At 38.6% G+C, this 18,009-nt stretch overlaps 1 protein-coding gene across 6 annotated transcripts in view; it reads left to right on the top strand.

The window, feature by feature from the left end:
- PTPN21 (protein tyrosine phosphatase non-receptor type 21) overlaps positions 1 to 18,009 on the top strand; it is a 66,824-nt gene that overhangs the window by 37,261 nt on the left and 11,554 nt on the right. For 2 of the 6 annotated variants that reach the window (XM_060757038.2, XM_060757055.2), the window contains exons 5-14: positions 647 to 714; positions 2,734 to 2,804; positions 3,599 to 3,686; positions 4,849 to 4,937; positions 6,608 to 6,695; positions 7,832 to 7,911; positions 9,401 to 9,502; positions 10,876 to 10,936; positions 14,306 to 14,396; positions 16,285 to 17,753. In XM_060757038.2, the coding sequence (XP_060613021.2) occupies positions 647 to 714; positions 2,734 to 2,804; positions 3,599 to 3,686; positions 4,849 to 4,937; positions 6,608 to 6,695; positions 7,832 to 7,911; positions 9,401 to 9,502; positions 10,876 to 10,936; positions 14,306 to 14,396; positions 16,285 to 17,753 (2,207 nt within the window). The remainder of the gene's footprint in view (positions 1 to 646; positions 715 to 2,733; positions 2,805 to 3,598; positions 3,687 to 4,848; positions 4,938 to 6,607; positions 6,696 to 7,831; positions 7,912 to 9,400; positions 9,503 to 10,875; positions 10,937 to 14,305; positions 14,397 to 16,284; positions 17,754 to 18,009) is intronic. The other 4 variants (XM_060757073.2, XM_060757084.2, XM_060757047.2 and 1 more) reach the window with 3 other exon arrangements.

Below are 18,009 nucleotides of genomic sequence, written 5' to 3'. Positions count from 1 at the left end.
GTCAGCCAAGTATGATCTGTAGTGGTCTGTAGTTTAAGAGGAGGGATGTTATAAAGGCGCTTCTATTCTCATCTGTGAAATGTTGATACGTATCCACTGAACTTTATAGCACTCTGGTATAAATGCTTTAGGTCAGTAAAGAGCTCAGCTTTAAAGATGAATCATCAATGTGACCAGTTCTGATAGCACGTTAAGCCTCACTTTATTTCTTAAAAATGATCATCTTCTGTGTTGGGAAAGATCAGCCAAGACTGATATTTGCTGATATCTGAGGAATAAGTTATTTGTATAACAGCATTCTATCCTATTTTTATATAGCCTTGCCTGGCTCTTTATTTATAGCACTTCAATACAGAAGTTCTTTTCTGGTTGCATTTTGTGCATTTTAGGTAGAATATAAAATATCTTGGCTTTCTAAAATCCAATTTCTTGGTGAAAAACCAACATGCACTCATAACCATGTTTTATATATTATGTCACTTTTGGGACTTCTGTGGCATAGGAAACACCTGAATTCATGTTGCAGATTAATATGTGGTCCGTTGCTCATTCTTTGAATAATGCCCTGTTGTTATTCGCTCTGAGAGAATCCCTTTTAAAGTATTATAAACGTTTAATTCCTATCTGTCTTCTCTTCATTCCTCAGCTGATTTTGGAGATTATGACCAGTATGAATCACAGGAGTTTTTACAAAGATTTGCCTTATTCCCTGTGGTAAGAATGATCCAGTTTCTTGTCCTGCAATTTGTATTCTATTTTTTAGAAATTGTTTTAGAGTTGGAGAGATAAACGTTTTTCAAAGTGAGGAGGTTATGCATGTGGTTACGGATATCACTATTTAGGCTTTGAAATCAATAGGCATAGTGTTTTACTTTTTGCTTTATTTAAGGTTGCTTCAGGATTCAAAAGAAATAACTCAAAGTTTTATAGTTGCTTTAAAAAATAGTTTTCAGAATAAGAATGCTATTTACTCTGATTTCTTCTACTTCTTTAACCAAAGTCTTTGGATTTTTATTGTTTTGGATACGGCATTATATATAAATACAGGGTTAGTCAAAATGCATAGGCCAATAAGCCATTCAATTGAATGGCTTATTGGCCTATGCATTTTGACTAACCCTGTATAATGATTCAAAACTCCATTAAAACTGGAGAAAATTAAAATACCCCACCTCCATCTCTGTCATTCTGACATTCCATCTCATGTGAAATAAAACTGATTACTGAAACACAGCAGAATGTAAGGTATATTTAGAGCATATAGAGCTTCTGTTACATCAGGAACAACCTGAGTATGAAGTGTATCCATACTACAGAAATATAAGAATTTGACACCACCTTAACTGCCATGGTTCAATACTGTGGAATTATAACATTCTGTAATTTTGTGAGGCGTATCAGAAAGCTCTGGTATCACAAATAAACTACAGATCACAGGTTTACATAAAATGAAGCCATGCCTAACTGCTATGATTCTACAGTGTCAATGGTATATGGGTTATATAGAAACCTACTGACCATCTAAATCCATCTTCTAGCCAAAGTAGTTATTCTTCTTTCTACTATAACCTTGGAGCAACTCAGGAACCATTTTGTCCTGAAGGGAGGAGATTAACGGCTTCCAACAAGTCATTGTTTCTTATTTGTGGTTTTATGATAGCCTTTCACTTACATTTTTATTATAACTTGCTTGTGTAAGTAGTCTTGAGTTTTGCTTGAAGCCTGGTCTCCTTCCACAGTTAATTCTACCATCCTACAGAATCCTGGAATATTCGATTGAGGGAGAGAGATTTGGAATTCTCAGCCAGAGAGCAAGCACAGTGCCTCTTTAAACCACAAATCCCATGATTTCATAGAATGCAGTCATTGCAATTAACATTGAATTATATGGAATTATAATTGTGTAGTGTGAAAGGACCCCTGGGGTAGAAATACCTTAAGCAATGAAACAAGATTTAACAACCCTTAAGACAACAAGAGTCCCAGAACTGCATGGAACTTTCAATTTCCCTCCTTCCCATGTTCATCTAGGGTAGCTATTATGTTCTCGAAAGGGATATTTTTAATATGTTGAACAGCACATAACTGATGTTTTTTAATGCAAGAAATTGATGCACCTGTGGGGGATTTCATACAGACTTTCATGTCAGGAAACACAAATGGCTTTTGACAAGGTAGGAGACGGATTTATGCACAATGTTGCTTCATCAAAATAAGGCAGCCCTCTTGGATGGGTCCTAGATGGGGCAGTTATCTAAGGAATTGTCTGACCAAAAGCACAGCGGAACATCCACATCTTTAGATCCTTGCGGAAAGTGGGCAGGAAGGGTGCTAGCCTAATCTTCCTCGTGAGGGAGTTCCAGAGCCGGGGGCTACGACCCAGAAGGCCCTTTCTCTTGTCCCCACCAACCATGCCTGGGATAGGGGTGGGAGGGAGAGGATAACCTCCCCAGAAGATTTCAGAGATCGTGTGGGTTTGTAGGGGAAGATGTGGCCACAAAGACAGGTCATTATAGTTGGTATTGTTTCTGTTAAAGTTATGTGGAGCAGGTTGTGTATAAATTGATCCCTGATAATCTTGTACATAATACTGCAGGTTCCTTTAAATTAAGGGATGCATTACTGCATATAACACTTTTAAAAGTTTATTTATTTATTGCATTTAGTAAAGCACAATTTGAATGTTGCTAATTTGTATGGAGTAAAGCTCATAGCTTATGTTTGATTCTCCAGGGTTGGTTACAAGATGAGAAAATCCTGGAAGAAGCAACCCAGAAAGTGGCCTTACTTCATCAGAAGTACAGGTAATAGATCTGAAATTGTGACATTATTTCAGATATGAATGGTGAATTTGTGTTGTAAAATTATACATTTGTAACTTTTGGGCTGCTGCATAACACTTGGTTTGTGCTAACTACAGTATGAGGATCAAATCAGGAAGAGGATTTGAAGAGCACAGATACCTTCTTCTTTAAGAGTGGGATAAAGCAGGGATAAAGAATATGTAGACCTCTAATACCGAACTTCTTGAACCTTTTCCATGCGAGAAATTTCTATACAACCCTGGGTATATGAGTATATAAAATAGGCGTACTAAACATTTACTGATAATAAATCAGCATTTGCAAGGCTTGCTAAACAAGCTGATTTTTCTTTTTTGTGGAGTACAGTTGAATAATTTTCTGCATAGTTTACTGTTTGTTGTTGCTAACAGATTCATGTAAATGTCTTTGTGGCATTCAGAAACCTTTTACTGTTGCCAATTTTTCCTGACACCAATATTGAGCTACTGGGATCCCTTTTGGGCTTGTGACCCACAGTTGAAGAAGCTGTGCTCTAGGAGATGTCGATGGATTATTATTTTGCTCCAGTAGAGTTATTTCCATTATACATCACATTGTCCTAGGTTTAGGATTGCCAGATTGGTTCTGAGATAAAGTTCATGTAACTTTAATCCTTAATAGGTCTTGGAGCAGAAGAAGAGAGACCATAAAGGTTCTTCAAGCTGGTCCCAAGCATTTGCAGCAATAAAATATTGCTCTGTAAATATGTTTATATTAAGCAGTTAGTAAATGGAATTATACATTTGTTTTTAAAGGGGGCTCCTGCCACCTGATGCAGAGATGTTATATATGCAAGAGGTTGAGAGAATGGATGGTTATGGGGAAGAGAGCTATCCTGCCAAGGTAAAATTAGGTTTCATCCATAAACTTGCTAATTTACCAGGATTGTGTTTTTTCTGTTTGCATTTTCTTAAAAAATGTTTGAAATATATATTCATAGCTGATTTGGGGAGAGGCATTCTGATGTGTGACTTACAAGCATGACATATTTGAATGTTTCTATTGTTCAGCAGAATTCTAAGATGCCACACCAGAAAGCAGACATTGGATCTCAATTTAGCATGCCTAATTCAACAACTAAAATAGTCAAGATTTTTAATTTGGCAGGTTTGACAGACAGATATGTTCATATCCATGCATGCATACATACATATATTGTACTGCTGAGGCCAAATATATAGGTTCCTAATATCACCATACAATAAGAAAAAAACATTCATTGGTTTTCAAGTTTACTACTACAGTTTTAGAAGCTAAAATTAAAATAATGAATTTGGGATTTAAATGGCAAATGATGCAACAAATGATATTTCTAAGCCTGCTGTTCATTTATGTTCTGGGGTGAATATAGAAAGGTGATCATTGTCACAAACAGTGGGGCTGCAGTAGCAAGTGGGTTAAACCGCTAGCTGCAGAAAATCTGCTGACGATAGGGTTAACAGTTTGAAGCTGTGAGTTGGGGTGAGCTCCCAGCTGTCAGTTCTAGCTTCTGCCTACCTAACAGGTCAAAAGCATGTAATGTGAGTAGATCAATAAGTACTGCCTTGGTGGGAAGGTAAAAGGGCAACCAATGCAGACATGTCAGCAAAACAATCGGAGAAGTCTATGGACAACAGGCTCCTTGGCATGGAAAAATGGAATAAGAGCATCTCCCCATAGCCAGAGTTGAGCATCACCACCAGATGTCGAAGATGGAACGGGAAGGTCTTACCTCTCTCTGTGTATTGTATGTTGTTGTTTACTGTGTAAAAAGGCATTGAATGTTTGCCTTAAATATGTAAAACTAATCCGCTCCAAGTCCCTCGGGGGGGGGGGGGTGTAAAGCAGAATATAAATAAAGTGTATTATGGGTTGCTGTGAGTTTTCTGTACTGCATTATATTATTATAAACAAAAGGTATATAAACATGCACTTGAAAACAATAAAACATATATCTTTCAGTAGTAGAATAGTGGTACGCTTGTTAGTCTCTCAAGTGTTTTCATTCTCTCTGGTTACTATTCAGGATAGTCAAGGAAGTGATATTTTCATCGGAGCTTGTCTTGATGGAATCTTTGTGAAGCACAAAAATGGCCGGCCTCCTGTCATTTTTAGGTGAGTTTATTTCCCAAATAAAGTGGCATATTCAAACACTTGTTTTCATGAATGCATTTGCAACAACTTGAATGTGTACAATCAGAGGGAAGATTGATTTCTCTCATTTTGAAGCTGCCTAGAACAGAGCATGAAACAAAGGACAGGGCTTTTTACAAAATGTGAGGATATTGCCATACTGTTGACTTGAGATACATGCTGGTAATGTATTTGTTATTTCATATGGTGATTATTACTTAAATGTATTTTTGACTCCCTGTATCCAGTTGGAAGCATGTCCCAAAAGCAAACAGCCTAACCAAATAATTAGACAACTGAACTGAAAGCTTAAAATGTGGCTGAGAATTTCTAGAAATATATAGAAAATAGAATGGGTTGTTGTAGGTTTTTCCGGGCTATATGGCCATGTTCTGGAGGCAATTTTTCTCCTGACGTTTCGCCTGCATCTATGGCAAGCATCCTCAGAGGTAATGAGGTCTGTTGGAACTAGGAAAAATTGGTTTATATATCTGTGGAATGACCAGGGTGAGACAAAGGACTTTTGTTTGCTGGGGCTAGCTGTGAATGTTTCAGCTGATCACCTTGATTTGCATTCAATGGCTTGGTAGCGCCTGGGGGGAATCTTTTGTTGAGGGTGATTTCATGTGCCTGTTTGTTTCCCCTCTGTTGTTTTTCTGCTGTAATTTTTGAGTTTTTTAATACTGGTAGCCAGATTTTGTTCATTTTCATGGTTTTTCCTTTCTGTTGAAATTGTCCACATGCTTGTGGATTTCAATGGCTTCTCTGTGTAGTCTGACATGGTGGTTGTGCGAGTGGTCCAGCACTTCTGTGTTCTCAAATAATATGCTGTGTCCAGGTTGGTTCATCAGGTGCTCTGCTATGGCTGATTTCTCTGGTTGGAGTAGTCTGCAGTGCCTTTCATGTTCCTTGATGCGTGTCTGGGCGCTGCGTTTGGTGGTCCCTATGTAGACTTGTCCACAGCTGCATGGTACACGGTAGACTCCTGCAGAGGTGAGAGGATCCCTCTTGTCCTTTGCTGAATGTAGCATTTGTTGGATTTTCTTGGTGGGTCTGTAAGTAGTTTGTATGTTATGTTTCCTCATCAGTTTCCCTATGCGGTCAGTGGTTCCCTTGATGTATGGCAGGAACAAGAAGAGAAAATAGAATATTTACTAGAATCTAATGCTTACCTTTTTTGGCTAAATTACATAACCCAAAACGTGAACGTGGTGCACATTAGATTCAATGGTGCATTAGAATCGCACACATAAACCTGTTCCACCATTAGGCTGTGGTTGCCTAACTCTCATGGCTTCCCAACTGGCCTCATTCACAAGGCCTTCAAAACCTCCACTAAAGCTGTGGGAAACTTCTGCCTGTTCATCAGGCCTAATGGAAGGACACGGCTTCCCTTTGCCTATTGGCTATTTCAAGGCAGGCAGCAGAATGACTGACAGGCAAGGGGAAACTGTGCATTGCATTGGACAACTAATTTTTTTTTTGCAATGTGCATCTTCAAAATTGAGGTGAACATTACAATCAGTGGTTCGTTATACTCGAATAAATACAGGTATTAGGACAAGTTCATATTATCTCTTGTTTGCATGCAGTGACACTGCAGTAATTTGTGAGTCCTTGAGAATGTGTATCTTTTCCCATCCTCTCTTTAGGTGGCATGACATTGCAAATATGTCCCACAACAAGTCCTTTTTTGCACTAGAGCTGGCAAATAAAGAAGAGACTATTCAGTTCCAAACTGTAAGTGAGTGAGCTTTTGCTTTTATGATTTTAAGGCAGTTTTGTATAAGGCATTTACACCAAATTATTTGTCCGATATTTAGAAGAGAACATTTAACATACATTTTAAAATGTTCACTGAAGCCATGCACTATTAACATAACATTACATGATGGGGCTACAATATTGTTACATCTCAGAGTGCCGCCTGTAAAACCTTCCCTTTCAACCTGGCAGCACCCCAACCAAAGCATTTAAGAAGAGCTGGAGATGAGGTACTCAGAAATGACATTTGCAGCCGACTCCTAGTCTCAGATTGTATCATGAAAAGGCCTCTGGAGAAACCTCTTAAGGTTCTGCTGCAGTTGCTTGTTCCAAGGCATCTTGAGATTGGGAGAACCCTGCAAACATTGTTTCCTAGCATTTGGAAACCCTTTGGTCATGGTGCCACCAGACTTCAAACGTAAGATTTTGGGGGTCACATTCAGTCATTTACCACTATAAATGTGACTCCTTAGCAGTTTTGAAGTCCATCTTATCATCTTGTAACTACTGAGCATAATGTAGTCATTATTTTTTAATTAGATAAGCAGCAGTTAACTCCTTGCAATATATTCAATTTGTGGTCTTGTTGTGATACAATTTTTTCTGACATGTTTTTGAAGTTTATTTGTCATTCTCTAAAGTTATGGAGACCAGAGAAGCACCATTTAAAATTTCACTTAAGCTAACTTCAAATTGTGGTGGTCAGACAACAAACTCCCACAAAAGTGCATGAAAGAAAGCCCTTAAATGTGCACCAGTGCTTTATGGTTTATGTAATCACCACCTTGGCCTCAAACAGATGCCAGGATTTCCTATATAATCATCTGCATAGTAAAACCTCTTTTTTCAATACTGGTTTGAAGTGTAGACAAGACCTTAGATAACTCTGGTCCACATATTGTAGGCATTTGTGTTGTTCATAGATTTGATTTTTATGAATATGTCCACATTGGTTTTGAGGGGTTTGTGGGCATGTCCAGTGGATGGGATAACTGAGCTGGATTGTCCTCCTCTCTGCTGGTCAACCCAATAGGAAATTGTTACCAAATATCTATGGGTTTTACCTAGCATCTTTCCAGCTTTCTCTTACACTTATCTCTTTTGTTCAACAGGAAGACATGGAGACGGCAAAATACGTGTGGAGAATGTGTGTGGCCAGGCACAAATTTTATAGACTAAATAAATGTAGCCTGTAAGTACAACACTACTATAGAATTTCTCCATATGAACTCTAACATTGTGATTTCCAAGTTAAGCAGGTGCATTATCCTAAGACTGCTACTTATTTCTCTAGGAAAGAGTTTTGCTCAAATAAGAACCCATGTAATTCTTTGTTTTGGAGCAGAACCTGGAAATAATGGGTTGGATTAAAAAATGGAATAGTAGGCAAAGTATACATTAGTGCTTTTTGGAAGTCTTATTCAACAGTTAGTATTCACACTATTCATTAGAACAGTGTATCAGAGGCTCCATTAGAGGCTAAGAAAAAATGAATAAGGATTATAACATCTGTAATGCATATTCTATTAAAATATGTGACAAATTATATAAGAAAGGATTTGTGTAGATGGAGAAACTCTTTGAAATTTGTGGTCGCTTTTCTCACATTATGCTCTTTTTCTAAGTTGGGAATGGGTCTTGTTTAAGTGGAAGAGCATCTTTGGGTCCAGCACATTAAAACCATCCAACAAGGCATTAGAAAGTTTTCAAAATGATTAAATTTCCAGCTATATAATTTGAATTTAATTATATAAAAGGGGAAGAAAATAATTACAACCGTGGATTTAATCCTGAACCGGCATGTGATGCCATGGGCTTCTTTGTGTTGTGGGAATAGGAAACTTGGGAAATAAAATAACTTGCAAAGGAACCACATGAAAGTGTACATACAATAGATGGGCCACACAGAGATGGAACCAGGCATTGGGATGGAGTGACGCTTGTGTAGTGGGAAGCAGTTCTATTTCTTTTCCATGGCTATTTGGTCAGTTTCAGTTTGGTCAGTTACTGCCCTTTGTTATCTGAGTAATTTTCATAAACAAGTCCTTTGGTTCAGGTATCCTGAAACAGAGGTTCACAGCTCTGAGTTGCCTTTGAGTTTCATATCATTTTACAGAAATACTGGATTATTGGTCCTTAATATTGCATAGCAAACACCGTGCATTTACCCTTTTGTCACGTTGTGGTAGCAAAAGTGTACTATGTTTCAAACTTTGGCTCAACCTCTCAAAACAAACCAACAGCCAAACAAAGCAGCACACTTCCTTGAATTCATGAGATATGGTGAAAGTTTCTGTAGTTTTGTTTGTCTTTCAGTTTCTTTAACATAGTTTGCTAACATGTTTTCTTATTAGCTGTGTGGATTAGAATATATATTTATGGAATAGCAGTGGAGAATCTTGCCTAACTCATGCCTGCTGGCCAAACATAAAAGCTACCTCAGAAACCACTTCTGTTGCATCCCTGTCTTAGATTAACAGAAACTTTGTATAGAAGCAAGTTTATGTTTTCATTCTGTAGTATAAAAAGGAGCATATGGTCATGACCACATTAAAAGAGCACCTTTCAAATGTCCACTGGAAAATGGACTTCAAATGTCTCCTCTGTTGTAACCAACATCCTTTCTTTTTCAATGTGCTATTTCATTGCCTCCATTTTGTCTGCATGTACCTTGTCTTTAGAGATTCCCCCGATTCTCCGCCTGAGGAAGGCTCTCAGAAATCTTTCCTCATTCTTTCCTTTCCACGCTTTCCAATCCTTTCTCGTCCTTCTCTACCCAAAGGGTGAGCCAGAAAACATTCTCTTTCTTTCCTTCTGTGTTCTTTGCATGTTAGGTATTTGTACTATTCCTGTACTTATTTGAGGCAGGGCTGCTCTTACCCTACCCTGATCAGAAGCTGGAAAGGTTTCTTTGGGGAACTGCAATTTCCAGAATCACCCAGCCAATATGACTACAGTGATCCAAAAATAATATTTCCAAGTATAGACTTTGAAGTGACTTGATTAAATGCAGTTTAGCATTCAGAATAAAATTTCAGGATGGGAACAATGTTTATTTGCCTCCGTTTTCCTCCACGTGATGTTGAACATATGGTAGAATAACCACCTTGAAGTGTTTCTCTGTGCATGACCATGTCAACATTTTGAGTCAGTGGAAGACAAGACAACATTTGAGATACTGCAAAAACAAAAGCAGACCAGTGCTTTAGGGTTTGTGTGGATGGGTCTACTCTAGGTTGCAGTCCCCTCCACACTATAGTCCAACATTATTATGTTCTACAGTACAGACCAAGCTTCATGCCATTTGTGGTTATGCCTCCATGGAAATAGAAAGCCATCTCTTGAAGTGTCTGATCAGTGCATCTAAAAAAATAACCAGGCAAAAAAAAGTTTGCTTGGAGATTCACCAGTTGTGGTTCGACAAATACTTTGTTAGAACTCTAGCTTCACTTGCTAGCGATGGTACAAGTAGGTGCTCTGGAGGGAATTTACTGGAGGCTGTATAAAATAGAATGTCTTATTATATACAATTGTGTGGTAAAATGACAACATCAAGGTTTGCTGTTGGAACTTTTTTCTGGAATGGATGCTTGAATCCATGGATAAAGAATCTGTAGATATGCAGGGCTGACTGCACTGCATTCATTTGAGTATATTTCTGGGAATCTCTTAGAACTCCTAATGCCATTGTAATACATGCAGGCTTTTTGCTGGTGGAGAAAAAGAAATATGAAAAGGGGGTTGCATTCCCCTTGAATTTGCTTGTGTGTGTGATGTGTGTACATGAGTGCATATACTCTCTCTCTGTGGAGACTTCTGCCTTTGTTTATAAGAAGATAAGTTTCCAGTATAGCAATTAATTTAAGAGTTCAGAATACTAAGGATGAATTTCTAAAAACTTTAGATAATAAGTACTGTTGAACAATGTATTTCTAATATCCTGTTTTAATGTTTGTATATTTGTATATTTTAAATGGTTATGCTGATGCTTTTATGTTAAACCACTTTGAGTCCCCTTTGGAGAAGATAAAGTGGGGTATCAATAATAATAATAATAATAATAATAATAATAATAATAATATGAATCTGATACCACTCTCTTACTATCACTGCAAATCTGTATTTTTTCACCTTTTCATTTACCTTTGCTTTGTAGACAAGCTCATACAGTGACAGTCAATCCAGTTAGGAGGCGATCATCATCCAGGCTGTCTCTGGTAAGGTCTCCAGCTTTCAACTGCTTCTTATTTCTTGGTTTGTTTTTGGATATTATATATTAATGTGAGCAAGAAAATCAAAGAAACATAATGGATATACATTGTTTAAATAATAGATGGTGGGTTGTCTATATATTTTTACTTCTGAATAATTGCCTAGTGCAGTTGGTGGCAACGAGGGACAGAGCCTTCTCAGTGGTGGCTCCTTGGCTCTGGAACTCTCTCTCCAGTGAGATTAGATCAGTGCCCTCCCTCCTGGTCTTTAGAAAGATAACAGAGATGTGGTTATGAGATCAAGTCTTTGGCCAGTAAATTAATACAGTGCAAAGAATAATAAGGAAAGATGTGCAATGACAATTGAAATGACTACAATGTATGATTTTTGGATTACGTTATTTTAACATTTATACTATATTTTAATGCTTTTTAATTTTAAATGTTGTTATGTCTCATTTTAATGGTTTAATGATTTAATTTATAGTTACATGTTTGTGTTTAGTATGATTTTTTTCTACCACATGTATGTTGGCATTGAATTTTTGCCATTAGTATGTTATAAACCACCTTCAGCGCCCCCCCCCCCCGGGTGTATAAATATAGTAAATAAATAAATAGTTGGACTAAAGCTCAGTATTTAAATAGTTCAAATTGATAGAAGAGTTGTTTCTGTCACTTCCATGAATCAAGAGATTAGAGTTTCTCTCTCAATCATTCCTCGCTTCATTTATGGCAGGCAGTCTACCCTTCTAAAAAGAACAGTGAAAGAACTTCTAAGTTAACGTCTGAAAACCTAGCCTAGTGCTTTTAATAGAGGAGCTATCTTCTAGCAGTTTCCTAGAGATTAACAGCATGTGAGAATATCTACTGTCTTCTCAACAGTTAGAGAATAGACTGCACCCAAAATAAATTGAATTTTTTTTCTCAGATGTAGTCTTCTCCCTGTCTTTGAGCAGTGTTGCAACAATTACACAACTCCTTCAAATAAATTCATACAATTTTAATCTGAGGTTTCTAGGAACACCTAGCCTTTCGCAATGAAGCTTGCAGCACATGAATGTCAGATTTTGAAATAGTTTGCTATGCTGTGCTAACAAAATCGTTACACACCCTTTCTTAACTGTGGTGCCACTTTAAATATACTTTAAATATATATAAATATTTGTAATACTGGCACATTTAATGTGCTGAAGCATGTTACCATTCTTTGAATACCAATTTGCAGAAAACATGCATGTCTAGGTACTGTTCTCTTGGATACTGTAGGAACGGAATACTGAACTAGATAAACTTTTGTTTTCTTACATCTTTTTAGTTCTATACATGATAATATCCTCATTTTGCCAAGAGAGAACTGCAGTAAGAGAAAAGGCTTTGCCTAAAGCTGCACAATAAGCTTAATTAAAGCATACAGATTTGGACTTAGATCCTTCCTTATAAATCAGAATACAGTGGCTAATTGAGGTCTTGGAAATGGCTTTGACCATAGGGAAGGAGCACTGGTACCTATGTTTTTTTAGAGTTCAAAAAAAAAAAAAAAGACCTTGAGCTGCCAATACTTGCAACTGCATATTGTTCTATTCTATATTATTTAGATGGAAAAAGAAAGAGAAGAGTAAGAATTGAAAATATAACAAATTCCTTATTATACCTTCAAGCAAGTCTTGAAAAGTGTACTTTTGACTACAACCCCAGAATCCCCAAGCTAGCACAGGAGTTATAGTCCAAAACCTATCCTTTTTGAGCCCTGTTTTTGGGTCATTAGTCATTACAATAAGAACACAATAAGAACCAGCCTGGACATAGCATATTATTTGAGAACACAGAAATGCTGGACCACACCAACAACCACCATGTCAGACTACACAGAGAAGCCATTGAAATCCACAAGCATGTGGACAATTTCAACAGAAAGGAAGAGACCATGAAAATGAACAAAATCTGGCTACCAGTATTAAAAAACTCTAAAATTATAACAGCTAAACAACAGAGAGGAAAAAACCAGGCACAGATTAACACCTCCCAGCAACAGATTTTCCCAGGCTCAGGCAGGCCTTCAAATGCTAATGAAGGTGATCAGCTAAACATTCACACCTAACTGCAGCAGGGAAGAGCTCCTTGCCCCACCCCAGCCATTCCACAGATATATAAACCCATTGTCCTAATTCCAACAGACCTCACTACCTCTGAGGATGCTTGCCATAGATGCAGGCGAAACGTCAGGAGAAATGCCTCTAGAACATGGCTCTATAGCCCGAAAAAACCCACAAGAACCTAGCTAACATTATTTTTACACAATGATGAAAGCAGTTGCCTCTGAGGAAAACTCGTAAGAAAGATGATGGAGCATCACATGTGGTAGTTACGGTAGGTTTAAAATCAGGACATGAACAGAAATGTGATCCATGAGAGGCAACTAGGAGGAACCCTAATAGGAAAGGAAGCCATCATTAGCATCAATATACTTTACTGCAACTCTGTCTTTGGAGGGTTAATTCCTTGTATAAGGCTTGTACTCCTTCTCTCAGACACTTTTTCCTGAGAGGACAATCACATCCATTTCCTAAAATCATACAAACTATGTTTGCAACAAATCAGTCCCTCATTAGGTTCTTAATCATGAGAAGTATGAGGCTAGTTGTTTTGCACGGTCCTAATTCTTTATCTAATTCAGGTTTTCCACAAAAAGCGATTGATTCCTTCATAATAGTCAGGAATTGGCTACTGAAGGCTCATTAGCTTAATGTATTTTATTTATTTATTTATTTATTTATTTATTGTATTTGTATACCGCCTTTCTCAGCCAATCGGTGACTCAAGGCGGTTTCCAACAAATCAGTACATATAAAAACATAATACAGATTAAAACATTAAACAATATAAAACACCACAAAAGCAATAAAAACAGCGCCTCATTATTATCAAGCCTTGTCCAGTTCCATTGTCAAATTGTTCGATTTCCTATATTAGCTACTCTTAATTAATGTAGATACTGTTAATCAGCTATTTGGCAGGTGCCACAACCTCTGTTCTATTAACATTCAAATATGGCTAATCAAGATCTGGTTGACTTTTTTGGTCAAAATGTAGGCTTCCTGCTTGAGCATTTCACTTGCATGCACAGAGTTAGAATGTGCATGTAGACACACAAGGACCTCTCCAACTGTGAAGGTTGAAGAGTTTTCATTTATGTCTGTCAATTGGTGTGCACTATTGTACCTCTTGCCTTATGGTCAGAGATGCTAAGAAGTTTGCAAAAGCATTGCAAGGTTCATTGGGATCCCTCCGAGTATCCAAAGTGCAATGAAGATTTAGAATCTTCTATGATTCCATTATCAACTTCTCCCACTTACTTCAACAATATTTTTATAGCAGCCCAAACCACAACCTTATATGATGACGCCAGCCCCACCTCAGTTACACTACAACGGACACTTCGCAGAGCCATATACATCTTCACAAGGTAAATATTCAGTTTGTTCAGGAAAATTAAAGGTTTTTATTGTGAGGATGTATTTTCCAAAATTGGAAGTAGCTGAGAACCCATTTTGCTTACTGGTTATTAATAAGAAGTAAGTCTCAGGTCCCTTCCACACAGCCCCATATCCCAGAATATCAAGGCAGAAAATCCCACATTTCTGCTTTGAGCTGGCTTATCTGAGTCCACACTCAGATAATGTGGGATTTTCTGCCTTGATATTCTGGGATATAGGTCTGTGTGGAAGGGCCCTCAGACCAACCAGTTTCTGGGTGCTGCCTATGTGTGACCCTTTCATGTAGAACCAAGTTTAACAGTAGAAGTCTGTAGCTGTCTGACCCTCTAGTCTATCTTGTCTGTTTTGGCTGAGAGTTACTTTTCAGGATCTTTCCCATCCAGAGTTTTATGGTCTCTATAACCATGATATTTTCTCTTGGTGTGCATTGTCAAGTGGTAACTGTTGAAGAAAATAGAGGTAACTCAGTGAACATACAGAAGAAAATATCACTGGAGAACTTTCACCGACATGTGGCACAGGGATGGGAAACCTTCATATGACTTCATTCTCTCTAAAGTACTCTTCTGGGATCTTTGTGCCAGAGTTGGGCAGAACTAAAGGATACCCTCATTCTGCCATACGTACTCTCTTCACTGTTAGGCTTGGGGGGAAAACTAGGAGCCTTTTATTATTATTGTTATCAGAAGTATTTGATCTTCACTTCAGCTGAAAAATCTCCTAGAGAGTTGAAACGAACGAGGGATTTATCAGTCTCTCCCTGGTTCTGAACTTCCCTCACTATCACTTCCTGCACTGCATTTATATTTGAAAAAACCTTCAATTTGCTTCTTTGATAGACTATTTCAAGCTGAAATTTTGTAGTGCATGGTAGTGCAGAAAAGGAAAGGTTAAGTTTAAAAAAGACTCACTGATAAAGCTGTGTTCCTGACTCACAGAGGATCGTATTCACATTGAAACAAACCTGAAAAGATTCCCAGAAAGTCTCTATTTCAAAATGTCCTTGCTCAAATTAATAAAGTCAAGAGCAGGCAGTGGCCCCTTTCCTAATTTCATCCCCCATAGAACAAGACAAAGAGATGTTTATTGTGTCAGTATGTAGGAGCCCCCGGTGGCACAGTGGGTTAAAGTGCTGAGCTTCTGAAATTACTGGTCACAGGTCCAAATCTGGGAGTGTAATAAGTTCCCGCTGTTAGCCCCAGCTTCTGCCAACGTAGCAGTTCGAAAACATGCAAATGTGAGTAGATCAATAGGTATCTCTCCGGTGGGAAGGTAAAGGTGCTCCATGCAGTCATGCCAGTCACATGACCTTGAAGGTGGCTATGGACAATGCCGGCTCTTCGGCTTAAAAAAGCAGATGAGCACCAAGAGTTGGTGCTCTTGCGTTGGACACAACTGGACTTAATGTCAGGGGAAAACCCTTACTTTTATCTATGTAGGAACTTCCTTCATACTAAAGAAGATAATAGTCACATCTAGACCAAAACTATTGCCTGTGACTGACAGCTGATTCTCCAGGAGCTCAGGCAAGATTTGTTCTTAGTCCTGCCTGGAGATTCCTAGTGTCATTCAAATATTAACCAGACCCCTAGTTTCCAAAACCAGCTTAGACTGGGTGTATTCTGGTTGGTACAGTGTTAAATATCTTCTGCTATGTGTAGGTTAGCTCACAGTTAAAATATAGAATACTTAAAATTCTTTGTTGATGACAGTGAAGTTGCCAGGGATTTGTTTGTTGATTCAGAAAGTTCTGTTCCTTATTCAGAATCACATTGGTGAGGCAGAAAGCTGACACTTTGACAATAGCCATTGTGTGTCTTTTTCCTGTTTGTAAATTGATGGTCACATGTATTTCAGATAATCTCTATGGGAATAATCAGAATGGCTATTATTGCCACTCTCAGACCAGCCTGGATAGAGCACCGCATGATTATAATGGCAGAATCCGCAACGGCAGCGTCTACAGCGCTCACAGTACAAACTCCCTGAATAACCCACAGCACTATATGCAGCCATCACCCATGTCCTCCAATCCAAGCATTACTGGCAGTGACGTCCTCAGATCTGATTATGTCCCGTCGCATCGGCACAGTGCCCTTATACCACCTTCTTATCGGCCTACCCCAGATTATGAGACTGTCATGAAGCAGCTTAACCGGGGAATGATACATTCAGACAAGCAGAGTCATTCCATGAGAAACCTCAACATTGGCAATTCATATGCCTACAGTAGGCCCGATGCTATGGTGTATAGCCAGCCTGAAATTCGAGAGCATGCTAATTTTACTTCACCTCATTCTGGGCACTACCCATTTAATCTAAATTACAGTTTCCATAGCCAAACCCCATACCCCTATCCTGCTGAACGGCGTCTGGTTGTTGGAGCTGTCAGTGTTCCTGAACTGACAAATGTTCAGTTACAGGCTCAAGATTATCCTGCACCAAACATCATGAAGACGCAAGTATATCGCCCTCCTCCTCCTTATCCCTATCCTAGACCAGCCAACAGCACCCCGGACCTCTCCCGACACCTCTATATCAGCAGCAGCAACCCTGACCTCATCACCCGACGAGTTCATCACTCAGTCCAGACATTTCAGGAAGACAGTTTACCGGTTGCACATTCCCTCCAGGAAGTGAGCGAGCCTTTGACATCGGCCAGGCATGCTCAGTTGCAGAAGAGGAACAGTATTGAAATTGCTGGTTTGGCCCACAGCTTTGAGGCCATGAGGATGAAAGAGAGGACCATGTCAGCCTCAGCTGCAGATGTAGCCCTGACAAGGGTGGTCCCCGCTGGATCCCAGCCCACCGTTTTCCTGGAAAGAACAAAGCAAGAGGAAAATGAGGAACAAGAAGAAAATGTGAATTATGGGCATAAGAAGTCTCTTTCAGATGCCACCATGCTGATTCATAGCAGCGAGGAAGAGGAGGACTTTGAAGAAGATAGCAAGACAAACACAGCACTCTCCCCATTCATTGATGGGAAATCCCAGCTTCCTTCTGTCATGGGTTGTTACCCTCCTGAATCCTTATTGAACTATCCTTACAGTTCCATTGCTCCCTCTCCTGGACCTTTACATATCCATGAACCTAAGCTACATATTACAGAGACCGAGAAGAGGGTAAAAGATGTGATCCCCACTCACATCATGGCTGACACTCAAGTACAGAGGAGAGGTGATGGGATGTTGACCCCATCTGTATCTGAATCTGATCTAACAATGTGTGCAAGGTACAGAGTGCGGAAGGATTCTGTAAAGAAGAGGCCTGTATCTGAACTACTTTCGGGGAAGAAGAATGTAGTCGAAGGTTTACCTCCTTTAGGGGTAAGTTCTTCCCCAGGATTTTCCTCTTCTATTTCTTTTTCTGTTGTATCATATAAGTCTCTTACTAGAACCAGTCAATGGACCCAATAAGGTTTGATCCAACTAGAAAAGACCCATTCAATCAATTGTTGAATAATGAATCAACATGTAGATAAAACTGGAAAATTCAATGGTTATTCTCTAGTCTGGATTAAAATATTGTTTAGACATAAATGAGTCTTGTAGGTTCTTTCTTTCTTTCTTTCTTTCTTTCTTT

The sequence above is a fragment of the Anolis sagrei genome, chromosome 1, assembly GCF_037176765.1.
Source record: "Anolis sagrei isolate rAnoSag1 chromosome 1, rAnoSag1.mat, whole genome shotgun sequence".
In the NCBI taxonomy this organism is placed as follows: domain Eukaryota; kingdom Metazoa; phylum Chordata; class Lepidosauria; order Squamata; family Dactyloidae; genus Anolis; species Anolis sagrei.
This window is presented reverse-complemented; position numbering and strand designations above follow the sequence as displayed.